General features: G+C 38.4%; 1 protein-coding gene across 1 annotated transcript in view; it reads left to right on the forward strand.

The window, feature by feature from the left end:
- Positions 1 to 11,211, forward strand: part of LOC148022062 (Translation elongation factor EF1A/initiation factor IF2gamma family protein) — a 31,360-nt gene extending 20,149 nt beyond the window's left edge. Inside the window, exons 7-17 of the mRNA XM_087697675.1 lie at positions 5,604 to 5,666; positions 5,944 to 6,098; positions 6,426 to 6,490; positions 6,594 to 6,744; positions 9,694 to 9,799; positions 9,921 to 10,056; positions 10,139 to 10,206; positions 10,291 to 10,455; positions 10,531 to 10,603; positions 10,688 to 10,800; positions 10,884 to 11,211. Of these exons, the coding sequence (XP_087553801.1) occupies positions 5,604 to 5,666; positions 5,944 to 6,098; positions 6,426 to 6,490; positions 6,594 to 6,744; positions 9,694 to 9,799; positions 9,921 to 10,056; positions 10,139 to 10,206; positions 10,291 to 10,455; positions 10,531 to 10,603; positions 10,688 to 10,746 (1,041 nt within the window). The 3' untranslated portion in view covers positions 10,747 to 10,800; positions 10,884 to 11,211. The remainder of the gene's footprint in view (positions 1 to 5,603; positions 5,667 to 5,943; positions 6,099 to 6,425; positions 6,491 to 6,593; positions 6,745 to 9,693; positions 9,800 to 9,920; positions 10,057 to 10,138; positions 10,207 to 10,290; positions 10,456 to 10,530; positions 10,604 to 10,687; positions 10,801 to 10,883) is intronic.
- Positions 11,212 to 23,156: the final 11,945 nt, after the last annotated feature.

A 23,156-nucleotide genomic window follows, 5' to 3' on the forward strand; every position in this document is an offset into this window, starting at 1 on the left:
GCCTACATGAGCAATGTTAGAACAATGTTCAAGGGAGATAAAAGAGTGAGGATGGCGGAGGAAAAATGCCTCCTCACACATGTTTTGTGGAATGCTTACATGAAAAAAATGATACAGTACATGGATAAATGTCTCACCTTGATAAATTTTGAAGGTGAGACATCTTATAGTTGAAAAGTCAAATTGTTTTGTGCAGCCCAAAACCTAATCTAAGTGATGACATTGGACATGACCAAAGTATGCAGTAACTGTCTTTTTGAATGTTGGAAAATTGTTGACAGAACCGAGCAGTACTTCTTTTTGCCAATAAATGTCTCAAGGGCTTGCACATGACAAACATCTCCACATAGACACTCTGTTATAAAGGCTATTTTCACTTCCAGATGATGGACAGATTCATTGTTCACCACTTAAAGAGGCTTATATGTGTGCCATAATGGATTTCTATGAAGCTTGTATCAATAAATAGGAGATAGAAGAAATGTGTAAGTAAACCTTGGCCTCCGTTAAGGGTGCAATTCTGTGCATATTATGGAGCCCATCTTCTCTACAAGGGGTGAAACTGGCTGTGCAGATGACATGAGCATATTATGAACCCCTTCTTTACAAGGGGTGAAACTGGATGTGCAGATAATATGAGCGTTGTAGTCTATGATGCATCTGAAAACCTGGCCTCTGATTTGCTTGTGCAAAAGAAAGCTTGTTGCCTTGATCATCAAGCACATCTTCCACATATCCAATATCTAGATGTGTCCAGAAGTTATGCCTTTCTTAGCTGCAAAATTACCAAATTTTGATGAAAAGCTTGGCTGCAATGAAGGCTTTCAGCTCTAAAAGAGTTACCTCTATTGCAGCTCCACATAAGCAATGGAGGTACTTCATTAATTGCTGCTAATCCTATATCAATATTTTTAGAGGAGGGGCTGCCCTTAATCCTTATATGGAAATGATCAAAATGTTGCCTTGAATAATATATGACCAATGGTTGTAGTTTTATCAGGCTTATAGCGTGATCCTTGATCATCAAGCACATCTTCCACATATCTAATATCTAGATGTGTTAAGAAGTTATACCTTTCTTAGTTGCAAAATTACCAAATTTTGATGAAAAGCTTGGTTACAATGAAGGTTTCAGCTCTAAAAAAGTTACCTCTATTGTTGCAGCTCCACATAAGCAATGAAGATACTTCATTAATTGTTGCTAATCTTGTATCAATCTTTTTAGAGGAGGGGCCGTCCTTAATCCTTATATGGAAATCATCAAAATGTTGCTTTGAATAATATATGACTAATGGTTGTGGTTTTATCAGGCTTATAGCTAGCATTATTATTTAGGGAGAACATGTCTATCAGAGTCTTAGGGGGACCTGAACTAGGAAAAAATGTGGGTTTGTTCAATGTCAAATGGTCGATATTTATTCTAGTGACGATGATGGTGGCTAGCTTTTCTTAGGAGTATCACCTTTTTATGTGTCATGAGGATATGCATTTTTGAAGCCTAACTTAACATGTTGATTAATTTTTAATCACATGGTTAAGTAAATGTTGCACATGTGAGGTGTACCTAGGATTAGAGTAAATTTATGAGCTCAGGACTCTAGAAAATCACGGGATGTCAAAGGCAAAAGTTGCTATAAGTTATGTTGTACAGGTACTTGGTGGTATTTGGTATTAGTTGTTGGTCTAGGTCATTCATTTCGCGATAAGTGTCAGTGGGTGACATTAGAGAAGTGGTATTTAATGGTATCTAATACCAATCTGATGGTCAAAGATGGTGCAAAGACACTTGAGAATGAAAGTTGCATAGCCAATTTAATTATTGTCTAGTTAGATTTTTTTTTTGGGCTTCGAAATAATCATTAGATTAATTTTCAGTATTTAAAGATTAAAAATTAATATTTAATTGGTTGGATAATGTTGAAAATGAGATTAAAAGATTGCCACTTGGCAAGACTTGCCTATGTAAGTGGGAAAAACGTTTTGAGGGGTTGGTGGAGTCTATTCCAGCCATTGTGAGAGAGGAGGTTGTTAGAGAGTAAGGAGATGTTGCTGATGTGATTTGTAGCCACCAGGGATCAGTCCTACAGTATGTGACAATAGTTTGGAGTCCTTCAGGAGCAAGTGACAGTAGTCCAAGGTCCTAGTGCAGATGATAGCATATAGGATGGGATAGCAGTTTGTCTGGTGGTCCTAAGCTGTAGATGATAGCTTCCATTGTTGTTTGACAAGGCAACAGAAGTAAATAATTGATTTTCTTTAGTTCTTTGTAAAGAAAATCTGAATTTTCTCTCTCCTTAGCATTTTCTCTCATTGCCTAGCCTTTCTACAGCCTTGCTCTGAAGATTATAACATTGATATCACCAGAGATTAAATAATTGCAGATTTCTTTGCTGTAAATCCTAATCTAGAGTAGAAATTAGGGTTTACAACGGCCTCGAGAAGCGTGTCAAAAATTGGAAGCTCTAAGACTTGGATTCAACAAGGCTGAAGCTGTTTTTAGTCAAATTCAAGTGTAGGGATGGGTAAATCAATGAATTTTGGGCATTTTTCATCTTTATCAAAGTGGGTGAAGGCCAATCGATTGCCCGAATCAAGGGGCAAACCAGATTGAAGACTTGTTGGTCATTTTGGATAGCAAGGGGAGTTGGAATATTGAAAGGGATTGGGAAATTCCCATTGTACATCAACTTATTCTTCAATTAAGTTAAAGAAATATTGAAAGAGATTGGAAAAATCCCATTGTACATTAACTTTTTTTTCAATTTAGTTAAAGAAATACCAAAAGGGTACTAGTTTTGGGGCCAATAGGGTGTCCATTGTCCAAGATTGTGAGTTAATTTGCATTTCTCAGTATTGTAATAAATGTTGCTACTGTAACTAAGTTGTAATCAAGGAAGTACCACCATTCCATGGAAGGAAGGTTGATTTCATTATGTTTATGCTTTCTTGTCTTCGTCTTGTGCTTGTGTAATGTGACTCGTTGTTAAACAAATGATTTTTTTGTGTGTGCTATGATTTCAATGCTTGGGACCTTGTGTCGAATCCAACTTCATGGTCGGCTTTGTTTCAATACTTGATATGCTCCATCTGTACCATTTAAGCACCAAATGTTGCCAAAACAAGCACAAAATATACATCCAGAAAAAGGAAGACACTGGTGTAGTGCCTATGCCAAGGAGGGTAAGTGCAGCTTTGTGAATGAATAAGCACATACGTTGCTCCATGTTGACCATGGGCATGGGGCTGTTCCAAGTTTCAATAGGGGTTTACACTTGCTTTATTTTCAATTCTAAAATGTCAAAAAATGATGGATTGCAGATGGTTTTGGAATAATTGTAAATCTATTATGGGGGTGGGGACGTGAAATTTGGAGATGCTTTAATCTTGTTGAATCTTGCTGATAACACTTGATTATGTTATTAATAAAATGTGTAAGGTTGTTTAAGTATATGTGATGCACATGGTAGTTATTTTATAGTAACATGTCTAGGACCTTGAGGATGCAGTGGGTGTCAAAGGTAAAAGTTGTGATAAGTTTTGCCGATTGGGTTTTGGTGGTCAGTTGGTATCAGATTTGATCCTAGGATAGTTTGGCCAATAAGTGTTTGTGGTGACACTAGGGATTAGCATTAATCAATTTAGTAATGCCAGTCTAAGGGTCAACAGAGGTTAGGGACCACTCCAGGTTGCAAATGGCCTAGCTAGTTTAGTTATGGATGGGCACATTTAATTTTGGATAGGGTCAAAAGGGTTGGATTTAATTTTTGGAATTTTTTAATTTTGAAAAATAATTAAATGGTTGGATAATGTTGGAAAATGGGTTTAGAAGGCAGCCACTTGGCAAAAATGCCCATGCAAGATTGGAAAATGTTTTTGAAGGTTGGAGAAAGGAATTCAATTCATTCAAGCTGAGGAAAAGAGAGAGATCAGGGTGCGGGTCTGATTTTTCTGCAGTGGGGGACCTTTTGGAGGCTGAAGCAGTAAAAATCAAGCCATTTGATGCACGCGACAGCAATTATGGGATCTACAAGAGTTGCTGATAGCAGATTGGGATAGGCTACAGCAATTCAAGGCCTCTTAGCAGCTGGTGATAGTATTAAATGCTGTTTGGTGCAGGCAACTATCAGATTTCAGGCCTTTCTTGTGTGAAAATCGGGAATTTCTCTCTCTTTTGGCATTCTCTCACCTTCTTTAACTTGTGCTTAGTCATTCTTAGCATTTCTCAACATTTTGGATCATATTTTGGCTAAATTTGGTGGACAGCAGAGAGAGATCTTTGTTGTAAACCCTAAATTTTTGCAAAGATTAGGGTTTTATAGCCACCTTGGGACCCATGCCAATTGGTAAAGGCATCGTGTACTAAATTCAGCACTTGAAATTTGTGTAGTTGTCAAGGAATTCAGATGCCAGCCCATTCATTGTAAATTGGGGCAGCATTTAGCCAATTGGTGGTTCCATTGGAGTGGGTCTTGGGTGAAAAGTCAAGGGGCAATTGGCCTAGATCGATATTGCTGTTATAGCAAGGGGCTTTTGGAACAACAAAGGAGATTGTGAATCTCAGCTTGTACTCATTCCATTAGTAATCAAGTTAAGGAAATACTGAAAGGGGCGTTGGTTTTGGGGCCAATTGGGTGTCCAATGTCTAAGATTTATTAAGGTAATTTGATTTCAAATTATGTTTATGTACTGATTGTTGTAATTAAGTGTTTTAATCAAGGAATTGCCACCCTTTCTAAGAAGGAAGGCTGGTTTCAAAATCAATCACAAACAACGGCTTAAAAGCTGGCTGACTGTATATCATATGCTGGAAATGTCTTGAAAATTTGGGAAATTGCTAAATGCCAGACATATGACTGAACATCAGCCCATATATATTCCTTGTATGACTGTTTAGCACTGTAGATAAAGAGTGCAGTGTGAAGGATTGGACTAATTTCAAAATTTTTGCATGCCACTATCTTCCTTGATTTTGTAGGAAAGAATCTAATTCATATCACTCAGGTCAGATAAAGATTTAAAGAGAATGAGATTTCCCTGAAATAGACATGGAATTGATGTATTTGATTTTATGTGAGCAGTATTGACAGGGTTCTAGAGAAAATACAAGGATCCAAAGGCATGAAAATAAGTTGCCTACTTTGGAGTCCCGAATGTAGCTAACTATAGTGGCTAGTTGATGAGATGCTATATAGCTTTGGTTTCATTTCCTGTTTACTGCTCACGATCAAGCAGCTGAGTCAGCTTACTGGAGGAATGTGAGATGGGAGTACTTAATAATTGTTGCCTACTGTTATTGCCTTCTAGGTCAATAAATGGTAGCTGACATTCTGAAAGTGGTACCTACAAGCCTCACCTTTGAGTGCATTGCAATTGGAAATAAACTAGTCTTGGAAACTTGCCTATCTTTTTCTAGATGACTGAATTTATGTATGTGTAGGACAATGGATGCACTCTAAATCTATTTGTTTGCAAAAGAGTGAAGCTTACAAGTGGGAGAATGTTTTTAGAGAAAGGATGGGTCTTGTTTGTGGCTTGTTGTTTTAAGGTTGCTCTAGTGCCGATCTCACCAGATGATGACCTAAACAAGATTTTTATATTCTCAGGGACATAAGAGCTATGTACCAAACATGATTAGCGGTGCTTCACAAGCGGATGTTGGAGTTCTGGTAGGGTACAGAAATTTGAAGTTTTGTTGTAACATATCTTGTGTGATGCTCGAATGAGGCTGCACATTAATGTAGGGTCCAAGTATTACTTTCTGTTATTATTCAGGTCCTTACAAGCACAATTTTTAGGTAGTATCTGCTGGATGCTAAAGTTGTCATATTAGCGTTAACTAGCTTGTGTGACGTGAAGGTTGCACATTGATGGATATACCTGCCTGTAGATCCAAGTTTGTTGTCTTCATGTAGAGAAAGGAAACAACTCCCTCTCTGTTTGTAGGTAATATCTGCAAGAAAAGGTGAATTTGAGACTGGTTTTGAGCGAGGTGGACAGACTCGAGAACATGCTCAATTGGCAAAGACCTTGGGAGTAGCTAAGCTAATCGTGGTGGTCAATAAAATGGATGATCCATCTGTGCAGTGGTCCAAAGACAGGTAATGTTTTGTTGCCTTGTTATGCATAAGTTTTCATGGAACACGCTCCTTAAATTGAATGCAGGTTGTCCCACTTGATTTGTGTGGTCTTGGGAGCATTACAAATTGAATGGAGTGTTGTAGTCTTTCATGTAAGATTTCAGAGTTTCATAGTTCAAAATCAGCTGTGAGGTCTGTTATAGACTGCAGCAAATGTGAATTTATTTATTGAACGACTTAAATGACCCCCATGTAGAAAGTATGAATTTGTAACAATGTCATGGTCTGATAACGTCAATGGATGTTGCTATCTAAAAGTGCCATTTGTGACTGTTATTTTTGATGCAGATTTGATGAGATAGAGAAAAAAATGGGACCATTCTTGAAATCGTGCGGCTATAACGTTAAGAGGGGTAAGTATTTCGATGAAAGTTTCACCTCTTTCTTCTTTCCTTGAAGAATTGAACTTCCAGTAATCACTGAGGAGGGTTTCTCATCACCTGTTGTATTTGACAGATGTAGTGTTTCTCCCTATATCTGGTCTCCTGGGTTTCAACATGAAAGACAGGGTGCCAAAAACTACATGCCCTTGGTGGGACGGACCCTGTTTTTTTGAGGCCTTGGATACAATTGAGATCCCACTTAGGGATCCAAAAGCTCCATTTAGGTGATCTTCTTTGTGATCTATGTGCAAATAATACATTAAAGGCACTTTACATTTCTGGTTTTGTGTCTCTTCCTTCTTCTCACATTTCTACACAAATATGAGATGAAGGGTGCTTATATAGGGAATTGGCCCTATTACAATCCTTAGAAATTTGATACAAACTGGCTTGTTTTTAGGATTACTTGTTGTCACACCTTAATCTTTCAAAATATCATTATTGGAAGAGACACTGATGTGAGCATGGACTTCAACATAGTGTAGTCATGGGATTTAGGGTTCTCATTTCTATGCCTCAACAATACTTGTTTATTTAAACACATTTTGTGAAAAAGCTTGTGAAATCATTGTGTGCACTCTCTAATACTCAAACCATGGTAAGATAACTTCAATGAATTATATTGTAAGATAAGTTCTATGAGTTAAAATGGAAACACTATACAATGTATACAATGGGGCATATAGAGGAATTTTCACAGGGAAAGGATTGATGCTCCCAGCAAATTTCAGAGCCACCTTGGGTAAGAAAAGAGTCCATGTCCATGTGGCCTAGAAACCATAGCTGAGGTTCATGGCACAGGTTGGTGAACGATATGTCATGTGCTGGTATGGATGAGGTGGAAGGCCACCCATAGTTTGCTGGACAAGACATCTTTTGGCCCCACTGCCAGGATGAAATTGGGAGGTTACTTATCTTTGTTTTTCTTAGTGCTCCCTCCACTGACAAGGTCGACACAAATTCCCTTGCCCAATGTTGTTATACGAACTTTGGTATGCTGGGAATCCCAATCCCATGCTGGTGGGTGAGTCATAATGTTTTGACTTATGCTGGCCATGATAGTGTGCAGGGCCTTTTGTGGGATTGGGAGACCAATTCGGCCTCACTACCAGGTTGAAATTGGGAGATCTACCAGAAGATTCTCACAAATTGTATGGCCATATAGCCACCAAAACCTTAAGGTGATAGTTGCCCTTCGGTCTATCCTATTTCTAATAACCTTCCATCATGCTGTTTTCTCTCTGGTCCAAGAGGGTTCAGATATACGTTCAAGAGTCTCTCAGCTATATCAGAATGTTTCAGTCTGCAGAGTGCAATGATGAAGAGTGGCAGGGCATGATCAAAAGGAATGTGGATGGTGAGTGCAGGAGTGAACCATATGACTGGTCATTGGGCGACTCTTTTTCATGGCACTTGGAGGATGTTGAGACAGGGATAGCTGTAGGCACTTCTATGTAGAAAAGATATCTAAAATGAAATGATCCTCTGGCTATGAAGATTCATGATGAGCATATCTTTCTTCTAAAAGATTGCCAGGAACAATCTAAGGAAGGAACTCAATCTAAATTTTGAGATAGTAGAAGGGCCATCAAAGGCTTTGCATTGGCCTCAGACAGGAGACAACGAACAACATATTTGATGAACAAAGCCTGGCTTTGTTTTGTAGGATGAATAATTCTAAGGAGAATATTCACCAAGGCATAATGGGGCAAATTTTTAACTTATGTCGACTTCCTATCTGACCACCATAATCCATTTTCAAAGCCTGCACCTGGTGATCAATCTGGCAATTCTGAGTCTGAACTTCTGATAGCAACCAAATAGACTTTCCAGGGTTGATTGAAATCCCATAGATTCCGGCTTAATATAGATGGCTGTTCCATCAACAAATTCTGATTCCTTGAATGTTATGTTAAGTAGATGGAGACCATTGTGCCATCTAGTATGAGTTGAGGTGAGTTTGGTCATAGCCACTTGAACAAACAAAATAGAAAAGGGGTACCTTTGCCTTACAGATTGAGAAAGACTGAACGATTGCCTTTGGTACCAGACCAGTTCAAACGGCATGAATTATTCCATTAAGAAGGGCTGGAGATGAAGATTGATTGTTTTCCTGATATCTTTTATGCCCTTTTTGAAAGAATAATGATATATCATTTCTTAATGTCTCGTACCTTGGCCTTACAGATTGAGAAAGACTGAACAGTTGCCTTTGGTACCAGACCAGTTCAAACGGCATGAATTATTCCATTAAGAAGGGCTGGAGATGAAGATTGATTGTTTTCTTGATATCTTTTATGCCCTTTTTGAAAGAATAATGACATATCATTTCTTAATGTCTCAAGGATCTCCATTTCTGTAGAAATGAGATGAATTGAGAATGATATAAGACTGCATAAGTGAGAACTTGTTCTGCAAGATCTGTAATCTGCTGTAAAGTGACCAAGGAGTCTGGTGAGTTAAGCTGGTAATCGTCCAAAAGGATAGTGGGAAGCCCATCCTCTCCAGGACAATTTAAGGAGAACTTTGTATCAGTTAGTGGAGTCAATAAGGGAGGCCACTACTATACAGCTCTTTTGACCTCACAAAGGCATCAGTTTGCTGTAATTTTGAGTTGCATTAGTGCTTATCTGTTGTTGATAAAACCATTGGCCTTTTGAAGGTTTTACTTAAAGTTGCCTTAGCCTCAGAAAAGAGCACTGCAGCCTCCAATTTAAAATCCGTATTGGTTCTTGGGTGTTTGACCTGTGACAGCTCTGATATCTGTTCATGATGCTGTGCAGCCGCTCTTTCTCTTTCTGGATTGAGGTTCTTCTATACTTTTTTAATTGTTCTGAACTGTATAAGAGTCTTAGCATGTTTTGAGTCATATGGTTCAACTTATATAAGGTAAAAAAGCTGCGTTGGTAAGTTCCTTTTGTGATGGTTGTGAAGTTCAGATGTTTTTCTCCAACAAATGTTAATATCAAGATTTCTCGAGAGTTTTTTTGATTTTGAAAGTTTGGAAACACTCCACTTTTTTACAGTAGGTACAGTCTTCTTAATTGTAAAATCTGAGGTCTCATTGCTTTGATAGTTCATGGTGATTCTATAATACATGGGCAATCCTGTCTAATTGTTGTTCTCTGGCTACCAAACAATTCTCTCATGTTTTGGACTCCATGCTTGTACAGGATGCCACTTATAGACAAATTCAAGGACATGGGAACAGTTGTGATGGGGAAAATAGAATCAGGGACAGTAAGGCGAGGTGACAGTCTGTTTATCATGCCAAATAAGGTTGGGATACTATGCATTAGCTTGGTTTTCTTTGATATGAGATGCTCTTTTCTTGAGTTCCTGGACACCTCTGAACCTTTGCACTTGAAGTCTGATGCATCTTATCTCATGGTAATGACAGGTCCATGTGAAAGTTGTCACAATAATGAGAGAGGCTAATGAGGTCAGAGTTGCCAAACCAGGGGAGAACCTTCGGATCAGATTGTCTGGCATAGAAGAGACTGATGTATCACCTGGTTTTGTTCTGTCAAGTATAGGTGTGTAGTGATGCAGTCTGTTTTGATAGCTGATTTTGTATTACAAGTGGTGACGTGTGTTTTGTCCTTTCTGATGATACAGCTCGGCCTATTCCCTCTTTAGTGGAGTTTGATGCCCAGCTGCAAATTTTAGAGCTGTTGGATCACAAGGTGGGTGATTATGTGCTGCTCTGCACTAATGTGATACAACTGAGGCACAAGTTTTGATTATATAGTTTGTAATGGCTATTTCAGGCAATTTTTACTGCTGGCTACAAAGCTGTTCTTCATATACATGCGGTTGTGGAAGAGTGTGAAATTATTGAGCTTCTACACCAGATCGACCCCAAGACAAAGAAAGCTATTAAAAAGAAAGTGCTGTTTGTTAAAAGTGGAGCGGTTGTAGTGGCTCGCATTCAGGTAGTATTGTTATTACCAAGTATCTCTGCACTATCTTTGCAGGCAGTTTCAAGTCTCATTTGGTTGTCCTTGTAGGTAAACGAGCTAATCTGTGTTGAATGCTTCGATGACTTTCCACAATTGGGACGCTTTACTCTTCGTGATGAAGGTTAATAGTTATCTGGTTTTTTGTCTATCGATTAAATATTTTTTACTATGTTGCTGCAATGCTCTTTTGTATGGGTGACTACAGGGAAAACTGTGGCAATCGGTAAGGTGGTAAACCTCAGGGGAGTCAACACTCAGGATTGACTTGAGTAGGCCTGATGAGCTGTGCCTTGTGGGGTAGTTGTTTGCATCTTCTGTGTAAGTAAAGATATCAATCAAGAAGCTCTTCATCTTTTTAGCTCTCGGCAACAAGTTCTTAATTTGGTTGTTTCTGGTCTCAGGTCTCTCTTGTTTTGGATGCCTCTGGAACGATTGAAGGTGTAAATTCCAGACATTGGGGAAAAATAAAGAATTTCCGGAGTGTAAATATATAGTGAGCATTTCCAAAGGCACGGCACTTCAACACAATTCAAGTGGAATCTGAATATTTAGAATTGTAATTCGTGAGAGCTCAAATTATGGAGTACATGCCTTTCTTATCACTTCGCAATTTCCATCCCTTTCAATTTTGGGAGATGAACAATGGCAGATAAGTGCACACTTAACATTATGCAAGATATTACTCATTTCGGGTGCTGAATCCAATGTGGTTGGATCTGTTGCTATCTCTATGTGTGCCTTTGCTATAAATATTACGTCTGTTCCCAATTGTGCACGCTTTGAACAAGTTGGGCTATCTATTGGTTTGGACTGGGTCTTAGATATCCATTCTGTCTGTGTATCTTTGGAGAGAGTTACAAACATGTCTTGTAAAGACTCGTAAAACTTAAGCTTTGTTAATACTGATATATTACAAGCTAGGAGCTGGAGGAATTAAAATTTACAGGTTAAAAGGGATTTCAAGTCCAAGCAGAAAGAGGATTGAGTGTGGATGTTTGGCAGTTTACACTGGGTGTGGGCGATACACTTGTGCCACTGGGTTGTGGCCTGACTTGTGAACCTGTCTGGTCAAGTCTCTCTCTCTGTTAGCCTGTGGACACTCTGTAATGTTCCCTTGATTATAGTTGCAAGCTACCCTTGCCCCGCAGTGATAAACATCTTGAGGTGCAGATGATAAACATCTGTAGTCTATTGGTTACTTCTAAAGATGAGCTTTCTGTTACTCTAGGCTATCTGTCAGCTTGTGGACACTCTGTAATACTCCCTTGATTAGTCGTGAGCTGCCATTGCCCCATGGGAAAGGGTGCAGTGGTAAACATCTTCAGGTGCAGGTGATTTAACATTTTTTGTCTGTTGGTTACTTCTAAAGCTGAGTTCCAAGTTAGCTTGTGGAATGAAAATAGGGATTTCAAGTTGAAAATGAAAGTTCATACATTTGGCTGAGTGATGATGGAGGACTGCGTTGTGGCCTACCGACTTGTGAACTTCAGTCTGATTACTTAAGGCTATCCGTTTCTCTGTCAGCTTATGGACACGCTAATTCTCCCCCCATCATAGTCGTGAGAGGGTCTCTGTTAACATCACCTCCAGGTTCAGCAATAAACTTCTCTGGTCTATTGGTTAGTTTTAAATCTCTCCGTTCTGAGGTTTAAGCTCCCTTTGCCCTCCCATGAAAGAAATAAAATGCTCCTGTTTTTGGAGACCTGAATTGCAGTATACTCCGTGTCAAAATGTTTGCTTCAACTTTCAACCATAGTCCCATTCATGTATGGTCTCCTCGCAACAATCAGTCTTTAGATGTTTCTTGGAAGTTTGGGTCGGGAATAATCTTCTCATTAGGCACACTAGGATAAGTCCACATGAGATGTAAAGAGCTCCGTAAAGTTGATGGTTGTGCAGAAAACTGTAACCTTAAGGTCTACTTAAGTACTGGCCAATGGGTGGTTCCTTATCTGAACATTGATTAAGGGCCCCAGTGCAGCACTTACAGTTGTGTACTGCCGCTCTCTCCAATGCAGGTGGTCAGCATTCTTTTGTGCAGTCCACATGAGATGTAAAGAGCTCCGTAAAGTTGATGGTTGTGCAGAAAACTGTAAGCTTGATGTCTACTTGAAGTAGTAGCTGATGGGTGGTTCCTTATCTGAACATTGACTAAGGGCCCCACTGCAGCACTTACAGTTGTGTACTGCTGCTCTCTCCAATGCAGGTGGTGAGCATTCTTTTGTGCAGTAAATATCTCGTGTATTGGAGTAAGAGGCTAAGTAAAATTGTGCTGTCTTTCTCAATACTTTTGTGGGATTGGCTTGTGCACATGGTCCCAGTGGGAAGGGATCTTGGTATACCCAGATCAAGTATCCACAACATGATAGGATTTTGTATGCCCATTGAGACCTTTATGGGGATCTTGGTTTGATGTTTAAGATTGGCATTACAAAGTAGGCGTCTAGATGTATTGAATATGGGTCTCAAAAAGTAGATGTCTAGATGTAGCATCCTCAATATGAGGGGTTTTGTTAGACTGGGTTACCTATTTTTGGGGCGAATCTAGAAGTTTGTAGAAATATTGCAATTTTTAGTAATACTAACAGTGAACCTGGGAAAGGCTTATTTATAGCCAGCCTTTAGTTCCTTATGAACTTAAATGTTAAGTGGTCTTATGGTGGGTTTGGGCTTGATACTTTTGTAAGGTCTCAGAGGACACATTCTATAATTGTCAATAACAAACTGAAGAAGTGGTCTTATGGTGGGTTTGGGCTTGATACTTTTGTAAGGTCTCAGAGGACACATTCTATAATTGTCAATAACAAACTGAAGACAAGTGTTGATATTTTTGGATTTGCCATGCACTGGTCTGGTGATTCGACCCAAAAAGTTCACCCAACTGGGGTCTTGGTTGTACCTTTGTAACATGAAAAACTGCATTTTATTTGACACCCAAACAGAGAATTTTTGGTAGAAAAGACAACGGAAGTTTCCAAAATTGTTCTAAAATTTTACATTAGAACAAAATTACTTGAGCATACCTGATTGGAGAACACAAAAGAGCTTGATATGATTTGATGAGAGAAGATTACAATACTGCATTAAAATGAACCTATTTGAAATAATAATGGAGGAGTTAATGAGTGTAGTCTGCTCTCATTTCAATAGAGATAGGTTGCTTTTGTAGATGAATAGGTTTGTTAAATAACTTTTCAAGTTTGCCTAACTAGTGATGTTCAACTCGTTTTCGCAAGTTTGTCAAAATTAAGTATAGTTTTGAGTGTTTCCTAAGCTTGAGTTCCCATGGTTTTGGTAAGGTGTGGTTGGTAATGTGTGAACCCGAAAAGTACGATAAGTAACTAGCAGCCTCTAAAGTGCGTGGCGTGTTACTTGACAAATTCTTCGTCTTGCTACATTCTTTTGTAAAGCTTTGCCCATAAGAAATTGGCAAATTGGGCACATTCATATCTATCAAGTTTGGACTAAGTTTCATCGTAGCTCTATATTTGTGTCTTGAGAGTTAGGGTAGTGCAACTTTATGAACTCACCTTGCAAAGTCCAGTAAGTTAGCCTTAAAAATCATAACAAGAATGAAAGTTTGAAGAACGTGCTTTTCTCACCTTACTCATCCACAGCTTGCTAAGTGAATGCCTAGTTATTTGTCTAGCTTTGGTTGGTTTTCTTAAGTCTCAATATTTGATTGTCTTATTTTTCATAATATCCCCACCTGACTAGAAAACCATTCTAGCTCATGATCAAATATGTTGGATATGACCTTTATACATGTACTAGACATTGAGTAGGTGCAACACACATTCATATTGTGCTTGACAAGATAACAAGGTTGTTAGCTAGTCTTTATCTTGATGACCTCATGTTTTTAGAATGACAAATTATATTCTTTCTTTCTTATTGCACTCGAGTGCATTCTTCTTATGTGCAAGGATTTATTAATTGAAGGCAAATCAAGCATGCTTACAGATCTCTCGACTTGTTTTTGTTCCCATAATATCTTTAGTGTCTTCCCAATTTGTGGTGCATATAAAATAGATATAGACAGAAATTGGCTTGCCAATGCCATATTTCATTTTCTGGGCTTCCCACATAGTTGGTATACACACTTGTTTCGAAGATTAGCATGTCTTGCACACTTTTGGAGAATCATTAGCATGAATGTTTGATCTAAGAGCATATATAGACATTATGAATGTCTTTCATAGGGAACCTAAATCCCTTCCTAGCAAAAATGGCCAATTTTGAATAAATTTGTATATTACTAACAATGCACAAATAGTTAACTCAATGAATTGGTTACTTTATCCCTTAGGAGTTTGTTGGATTTGATGTCTTCACATTAGAAGAAAAGTTTGTACATTGGAAATTTCAAGGATAGTAATTGCATGCTTGTTCTCAAAGTGGGACAATTGAAGATGATTAGCATGATTCTCAATCTTTTTCCTTGGTTACCTTGGATAATCTTTGGACAATAGTACTATTTATGATGTGGAAGAAATAGGTTGAATGCTTACAATAGATTTGGGTCTTTTGGTTACCTTAGTCAATCTTCTGACAATAGTACAATTTATGATGTGGAAGAAATAGGTTGAATGCTTACAATAGATTTGGGTCTTTTGGTAGTGTGTGAGATTGAAACACCAAATGTATTTGTATCCTTACTTGAGGTTGAGAAGATGCACTACTTGTTCTTAAACCTCTCAATGCATGTAAATAGAATTTCAAATTTAGGCAAGCTCAAAAAGTGCATTTTTGGGTTGGAACTTTCTCTATCTTTGGAATTGCAAGCCATGAACCCTTCTACTTTACATGAGACCATTCAATTGGCTAAGAAGTATGGTTATAAATATACAAGGGATATGTTCAATCTTAGCTTAAAGCATGGAGCATTAATATTCACTAGTTTTATCACAAATTAAGATTTAGAAAAGCAATACCAATAAGCCCAATCCAATGTATGGTGAATTTGATCTTTAATGAGATTTTCACCTACTCTTCCATTTATGCTTCAAAATATAGTACTAGATCTAGTGGTGATCTAAAAGTGATTTCAGGAGGGCCAATTTCATGGGGAAACAACATTCCCAATCCTTCTCAATCCAAGCACCTAGCAAGTGTCAAGTTGAGGGAAATGCATCCTAAAGGATCAAGCTATGCAATTGGAAGCTGTCACTCGATCACAATGATAAACATAAGGCAAAAGCACTCTAAAATTATAGTGATCATTATGTTCTTTGATGATGTCCTCATATATAGTAAGAGAATGAAAGATCACTTGACACATATTGAGGGTGATGTCCGATATTTTGAGAAGATACATTCTTATTGGAAAAGAGAGTGGTGCATTCTTTTTGCAAAAGAGAGCAAGTGCACGTTCATGGTCAATGGATTGGAATAATTGGGCTACATTACAGGAGAAAAGGGGATTATGGTAGATATAAAGCAAAAAAATCTAAAATTATAGTGATCATTATGAGAGCAAGTGCATGTTCATGGCCAATGAACTTGAATAATTGGGATACATTATAGGAGAGAAGGAAGTTATGGTAGATGCTAAAAAGGTCCAATGGGCGAAAGATTGGACCACTCCTACAAATTCTATTTCTTTGAGAGGGTTTCTTCCTTCTATTGGTGCTTCATCAAGAACAAAGCATATATGGCTACTCACCTTACCAATAGATTGAGAGTGAAGCCTTCTTTTGGGACACTACAAATAAGAGCTTGTTGGATGAGCATGTGGCTATGCACATCAGAAATCATATGAAGACTTTTGTGAGAAGTATCCCAATTACAAATGGCTTATTGGCCTCATATGGTTTTAGGGAAGAGTCTATATGGTACCCAACGCTTCAACAAAGGATTCTTGAAGAAATGCATTCCTCTCCTTTAGTTGGTAATCTTCACCTTTTTAAGACATTTGGTAATATTCATAATTTTTTTTTTGGAAATGGCTTTGGAAGAATATAAAGGCAAGTTTTTCCCAATACTTACCTTGTCAATATAATCTATTGCTTGGTGGTTTACTTGAGCTTTCACATATTCCATAGGGGAAGTACACCAATATTAGCATGGAATTTGTATGGAAATTACTCTTTACCAATCATGGATAGAATGCAAAATGTAGTGGTTGATAGATTGACTAAATCATGCCATTTCATTGGAATGAAGACCCAATTTGCAAGCAAGCAAGTGGTTTTATGAAGGGAGTGTTTAAGCTACATGGACTTCCTTTAGAGATTGTTTCTAGTAGGGATTCCAAGATTACAAATTCCAAGATAATAGTAGGGAAATTGCATAGAATACGAGGAAGGCTCAAGAAATAATGGAGTCTTATGATAGTGAGTGGAGGCTTTATAGAGTATTCTAAAATTTGGATATCTAGAATAACAAGCTAGTGTTACCCTATTGCTCATCATGTATTTTGTGTATCCTAAACTCATGGAGTACGTAGGACTTGATATTCACTAATTGTGTGAGGAGTTGCTATCAATTGATGAATATAGCATGATCATCTATGAATCTGAGAGGATTATTGGGAAAAGAGAAAAAGTTTCGAGGATCAATTATTTGACTAAATACTTAATCAAATGGAAGGGTGTACTTGTGGAAGAATGCACTTAGATTCATTTTGGTGAATTATGTAGTATTAGGACCAAAACACATAAAAAATAGCACTTTTGTTGTGATCACTAGATTAAGGAAAGGGCCAATGAGAGTTTGCCGCATGTGCAAGAATATGGCAGTCTTGTCTCATCTACTTTGGAGATAGTAGAGGACATTTCCTGGATTTCTCCTTCTTTTTAGCCAAAATCTTTGAAATATGACATCTTTTGGGAGTCCTAAAGCTCATAAAGCTAATAAAAGTTGAAAAAGATGTGATAAAATGAGATGTAGTTAATACTATCGATTTTGTAACTTTCAAGATGCATTTAAATATTCTCCTTGGTGCTTGGTGTATTTTCATTAGCCTTGTTGACATTCATTTTGAGTTCATCGGCCTTTCCTCTCTAAGTTTCTTTCTTTGCACATTAGCTGTGGTCTCTTTTTTTTCATGGCTTCCACTAGGTATCCTTCTCATTGGATAAACTCTCGTACCATCTTTAACAAAAGTGCAAATGGAAAATGGGAGCCCAAAATATTTAGTATAAATGATTGGGTTGCCATGTTGCCATCTTGCAAGGGTTCTCACAAGGTGAAGAAAACGGAATGAGAGGATATCAAGTATTATTGGAAGGGATGTATCATTGGTTTCAAAATCACAGCCCAGGGGTGGTTTGCTTGGGTGCAACATGTTTACATGATGAAGGAGATGTACTTGCCTCTAAGTGAACATTTTTCTTAGAAGTCACAATAAGTTTGGTTTTGAGTTGCATATTATATGTAGACATATGTTTTTGTTAAAGCACCAAGGAAATAGTGGATTATTAGTGTTAATATCTTTCTGTCGGCAAGTTCTGAATGATAGACCATGGAGAGCCTTAGCATCATGTTCTATGAAATTTATAAAGAATTTGCAAAATTTGTTTATGCTGATCACAAACCACATGTTCTTTTTAGTGAAGGTAGGATTTTTGTATATTATGCACAATATGTGGTTCCACCAAGAGAAGGTGTATATGGATACATTGAGGATTTACCATTGCCAAGTCTTGCATCCTTAAATTGGGGGATTCCTAATGAAATAATGGTAAAGAGCTTCAAACTTAGAATAGCCGAAGAAATTTGAAGGGCCATGACTCTTGGAAGGATATCGAGAAGAATACGCTTGTCAGGGTTTGCACCCTTACATGTCTTTGTAGCTTGTTTTAAAACAATGAATTTGTAGAGGACAAGGGTTTCATGGCTAAGTAGAAAGTTTTTATAGGAGGATTTGGGTAGTGTTCTAGGACTATCTTGAAAATTTTGGAAATATGACCACAAGGGTGATGTTATATAGTGCAATGCATGTTATGAGTCTTTGGCTATATCTCACAGTATCTCTCGACAATCTCTTATTATGGGTTTTGATTATGGGAGGTACAAACTTAGATATGGTACTTGGGTTCCTTTAGATTTTGGAGTCTAAAGGATGTAAGAGACACCTTGGAGTTTCTATACAATACAACTCCTAGGTATAAGTTCAAGATCAATGGTATTGCAATAGGAAAAATAGTTGAATGCTCTTTCTCTTGTATGAGGTGTTTGCCTCCTAGCATTTTGAGTTTTGAGCTAAGAATATATAAAAAATTTCAAAATTTTCCTTGCTTACAAACATTATTGCCAAACGTATTCTTCAGTAGACACTCATAAGCATTGCAGAAAATTCATTTGAGCAATATTAAAAAAATTCATTATATGTGGGTTATACAATTAAAGTACTAATGTAGAAAGGCAATGTAATTGTAGTGCAAATTTACAAAGGTTTAAATACAGAGCTAATTGGCATTTTGATCTTCAGTTTCTCCTTCCTTTGAGCTTTTCTCATTCTTTGGCACAAGTTCATCTTTATTGGTTTTATTCATCATCACTAGTTTCCTTACGACTAGTTGTTTTTTGAATTGCTGGAAGAATTTGAATTTCATGGGGCTATTCTCTTGAGGTTTCAGAGGAGATTGATTAAACTTCAAAGGAGAAATCTTACGCATATCTTTCTTTGTAGAGGTAATGTAAGTATTTTTGGTGGTTGACTTGGCAGTGCCCTTACTCTTGCTTGTAGCTTTCAGTTGTCTCTTGGTTTTTCCCTTGGAATATTTAGGAGGAAGAGGGGAGTCAGGGTCCACAGGTGTTATTGCCTTGTCTAAAATTATCTGAATACACCTCTTCCTTATCCACCACATATATGACTCGGGGTAATCTTTGTATAGAAACAAATTACACAAACTCAATTGAGAACACAAGAGAATTTAAACTTAAAAGCAAAAGATAAAAGGCTTACATTTACCCCATCTATGTTCAATAACTTCTTGTCTATAGTCCTGCAAATGTTCGAGATAACTCTCCATGTGCAATTGTTTGTATTGCTTTGTAGTGGGATATCTTGAAGGAGAAACATGAAAGGTCTCTTAGAGTCAACAATGTCTTCAAAATTGGCATCCAAGTGGGTAATAACAAGTCTAGCAGCACTACAAATGAAAACTTGTTAGGAAAATTGGCACATTTGAAGGCTTGCCATGCTTAGGAGCATTAGGAAGAGGTGAATGCTCCTCTTGGCTAGGAACAATATGAGAGGTTGAAGGCTGAGACTAGGAGAAGTTGGAGTTGATTTGTCATTTGAAGATGGGACCTCAACTTGAGTTTTAATAGGAATCTCTTGAGGCACTGTGAAAATATCTAGAACAACTTGGCCAACATTTTGCTCTAAAGGAATATCATAAGCTTGTGGTTGTGGCTATTGGATATAAACGTTTCTTGCAATCTACTTGGTTGTGGTGAAGATCTATGCTCTCACAAGCAAGAGGAGCATGATGAATAGCTTTAGAACAAGAAGGCCAATATGACACAAGTGGAACAATTTGTGGAGCCACAGTGGGGTCTTATTGCATTGTAGGAGAAGTTGTCAGAGAATGGATGGTACAGTACAAGAGAGATAGTTGATGAATCTACAAGAAGTGCTATCATGCCATAGGGGAAGCCCTACAATAGATGGTTGTGATGGCATGAGAGAGAATTTGTGGAGTCATAGGAAACCCTATCGCACAGAGAGTAAAAATTCGTCTAGGAGATTGTTAAAAGGCATGGGTGGGACACTTGGTGGAGATGCAGGGGGATGCAATTGTATCGTAGGGGAGTCACAAAGGAGGTTGCCAATACTGTTGGGGGTAAAGGTGCATGCTCCTAGCCGCTCGTGTATTACTATATTGACAATATTCGCACACGTACACTACAGGTGTGACGGGCGCCCATCATTCTCACTTCATTTTTTATTCTTTCAGTGACATTTGAATAAAGGGAAGACTCGTCACACATTGTGACTGTTGAAATTCCCACATTTCTTCTCTCTCTCTCGCTCTTGTTCCTTCCACCATAGCGCTTGTTTCCACTTGCATGCTTCCACTCTGAGCTCACTCCCTTCAATTGGTATTAGAGCCATGTTCCTTGAGAGCTCGAGCCTGCCAACCTGACATCAGCTTGCATTCAAATACCTACAATAGCTCACAGTCATGGGCAGCCATAGCTTAAGGTGTGTGTTGAGATCTCCCATTGCTTCAGCAGCTACTAGGGCCTATTAAGGCTTATTCAAGGAATGATTGGGCCCACCTTAAGCTGAATTTTGTGAGCATTTAGATGAGCCATACTACCAGTAACCACACTAGCCCCAGTCAACATGATTTGTACTTGGGTGTTGAGCCCTTCTTCCTGATTAGTTTGGTGCCTCTCCTGCCTCTTGTGTAGTAGTGTGTAGTCATTGATATTGCTCGGTACTTGGGGAATCTCTTGGATTCTTGTCAACGTTGGCCACTCGCGTATTGGAGCTCAAACCTCCATTCCTTGTTGAAATATACAATAGACTTGTTGTAATATAGGTATGAACGTAATTTTCTTAGTCACATTGGGGCTTGTACATGCTTCCCGAGATGCCCATATGCATATGTATGGATGTTAGCCACTTGGGGGATGATATGGCATTGATGTGAGATGCTATTCGGATGATTTGAGCACACAATTGACTCAGTTTTCTCAGAGATTTCATTGCCTTAATAATAGGGCTGAATATCATTTATCTAGGAAAATCGTATGCCTCTTGTCATTTGATGCTTCTCGGGCTTGTTATTGATGTCCAAATGTTAGCTTGACACTTGGGGATGCTTGACACATGTCTTAGAATGCTTTTGGGCTTCTATTGAGCTTGCATTGGTTCAATTTTAGTAGAGATTTCACTACTGTAATACAATGGACAACAGGCTTTTCTTTGAAAACACTAAATGCCTATTGGTCTTGAATGTCATTCGGGTGTTTCATATACATGTATTGATGCTTGGCATTGGTCTATGCACTCAATTATGCTATGGGATGCTCTTGAGCTTTGATTTTGAGCTTGGCAACATTCATCTTGACTATGGTTCAAGCATTGGTTGCTTGAGTGGCTCATGCAGTTACTGACTTGACAAATATATTGGGTTTTATGCTTTTCAGATGTATGCTTTATGAAACTTGGATGTATGGATGCCATTCACATTACGTTTTGAGGTTTGTTTACTCGTCTGAAAGTCCACTTTTGCTTTAGTGGGAGCTATTTAGTTCGGAATAGCAGTACGGAATGTGTCCTATGACTCAAATAGTGTAACCACTAAGAACAAGGGAGGAAGATTATCCTTAAATTAAATCCCCTGTGAAAAGTGGTTGAAAATAGAATGAAACTCATTTAAGTAAGTAGATATGGAAGTCCTCTCCTTCATACAAAGGTCCATGAGTTTCTTCAACCAATACATTTGAGAGGTAGGGCTTTGCTTATCATAGATATTATGAATCTTATCCCATAACTACCAGGCAGTTTGCCCATTAGAGACAACATTATAGTAGACTTGCTTAGAGAGTGATAAAATAATCGACTTACATAACTCATCGAGTTCAGCCTCATCCTCTACATCAATACATTTGGGCTTGACACCCTCATGTCTTAATGGCTTATTTTGCAATTTTTACACTAGAACTTGCCAAATTTCTACCTTCCAATAGCTGTAGTTGTGGTGCCATCCAACTTGTCAATGTTGAAGATAGCACTGTCATTTGACCCACCAGCCATAATGGAGTGAATGAAGACACAATCTAAAACAAACAAGCAGTTGTAAATGATAGCAAAAAAACCAAAAATCATAGCCACATTGTTAATCTTAGCACAAGAAAAAGCAAAAAAAGTGAAAAAGCACAAGTTGGGAGCTGAAAGAGGCGGCTCAGAAGGAAATTGGACACAATAGAAGAAGCAAGAAGGGAAACACTTGAAAGCGCAAGGGTGGCCTCAAAAGCTAAGTCAAAGGAAAAAGCGCATTTGTAAATGCAAGGGGCCCCTGAAACTTTTGTAAAAGAGCGCATGCTCCCTCTTGTGCAAATTGTAAGGGTAGACGGGCGGTAAAAAGGAAGCTAAGAGGATAGGAGAACAATGGGAAAGAGGGCCACAGGCCACGATCGACCATGTAAAAAAGGGGATGATCGTCCAAAAGGGATTAGGGTTTTGTATATAAACTCAAAAAGTGAATGAGAAGCTCATTCTTTGGTGTATGGCAAAGTGGACTCATCTTCTTCTCTTCTTCTCCTCTCCTTCTTGCTTGCTTGTGTGTGCTTGAGAGAGGGAGTGTGAGAGTGTGAGGGAGTGAGCGTGTGAGGGTGAGGGATCTTGGAGGTGAAGCTCTCCATCTCCTCTCTTCTTCTTTTCTCTTCTCTTCTCTTGTCTCACGTACGGCTATAGAGGATGGAGCTTGGAGGTGGAGACTTGAGGATGCTTGAGCTCGCATCTTGAATCATGGAGCTATCGGTGTGCTTGAGGGAGGAGGCAACTCATTCGGGCATTGAGGTAACCTCAGTACACCCTAGCAGGATTGAAGGTGCGTCGGCTAGGTGAGAGATAGCCATAGGTATTTGCTTGAAACACTTGAACAATAAGCGGTCCATGGGTCTTGGCGATTGAGCCTGAGCTCACCTCTACATTTTGGTTTCATTGCCGGGAACAATGGATTCAAGCTTGAGCACTTGCGCACCTCAAA

The sequence above is a fragment of the Lygodium microphyllum genome, chromosome 17 (assembly GCF_053477565.2).
Source record: "Lygodium microphyllum isolate KBCC chromosome 17, Lygodium_microphyllum_v1.1.10, whole genome shotgun sequence".
NCBI classification, from domain to species: domain Eukaryota; kingdom Viridiplantae; phylum Streptophyta; class Polypodiopsida; order Schizaeales; family Lygodiaceae; genus Lygodium; species Lygodium microphyllum.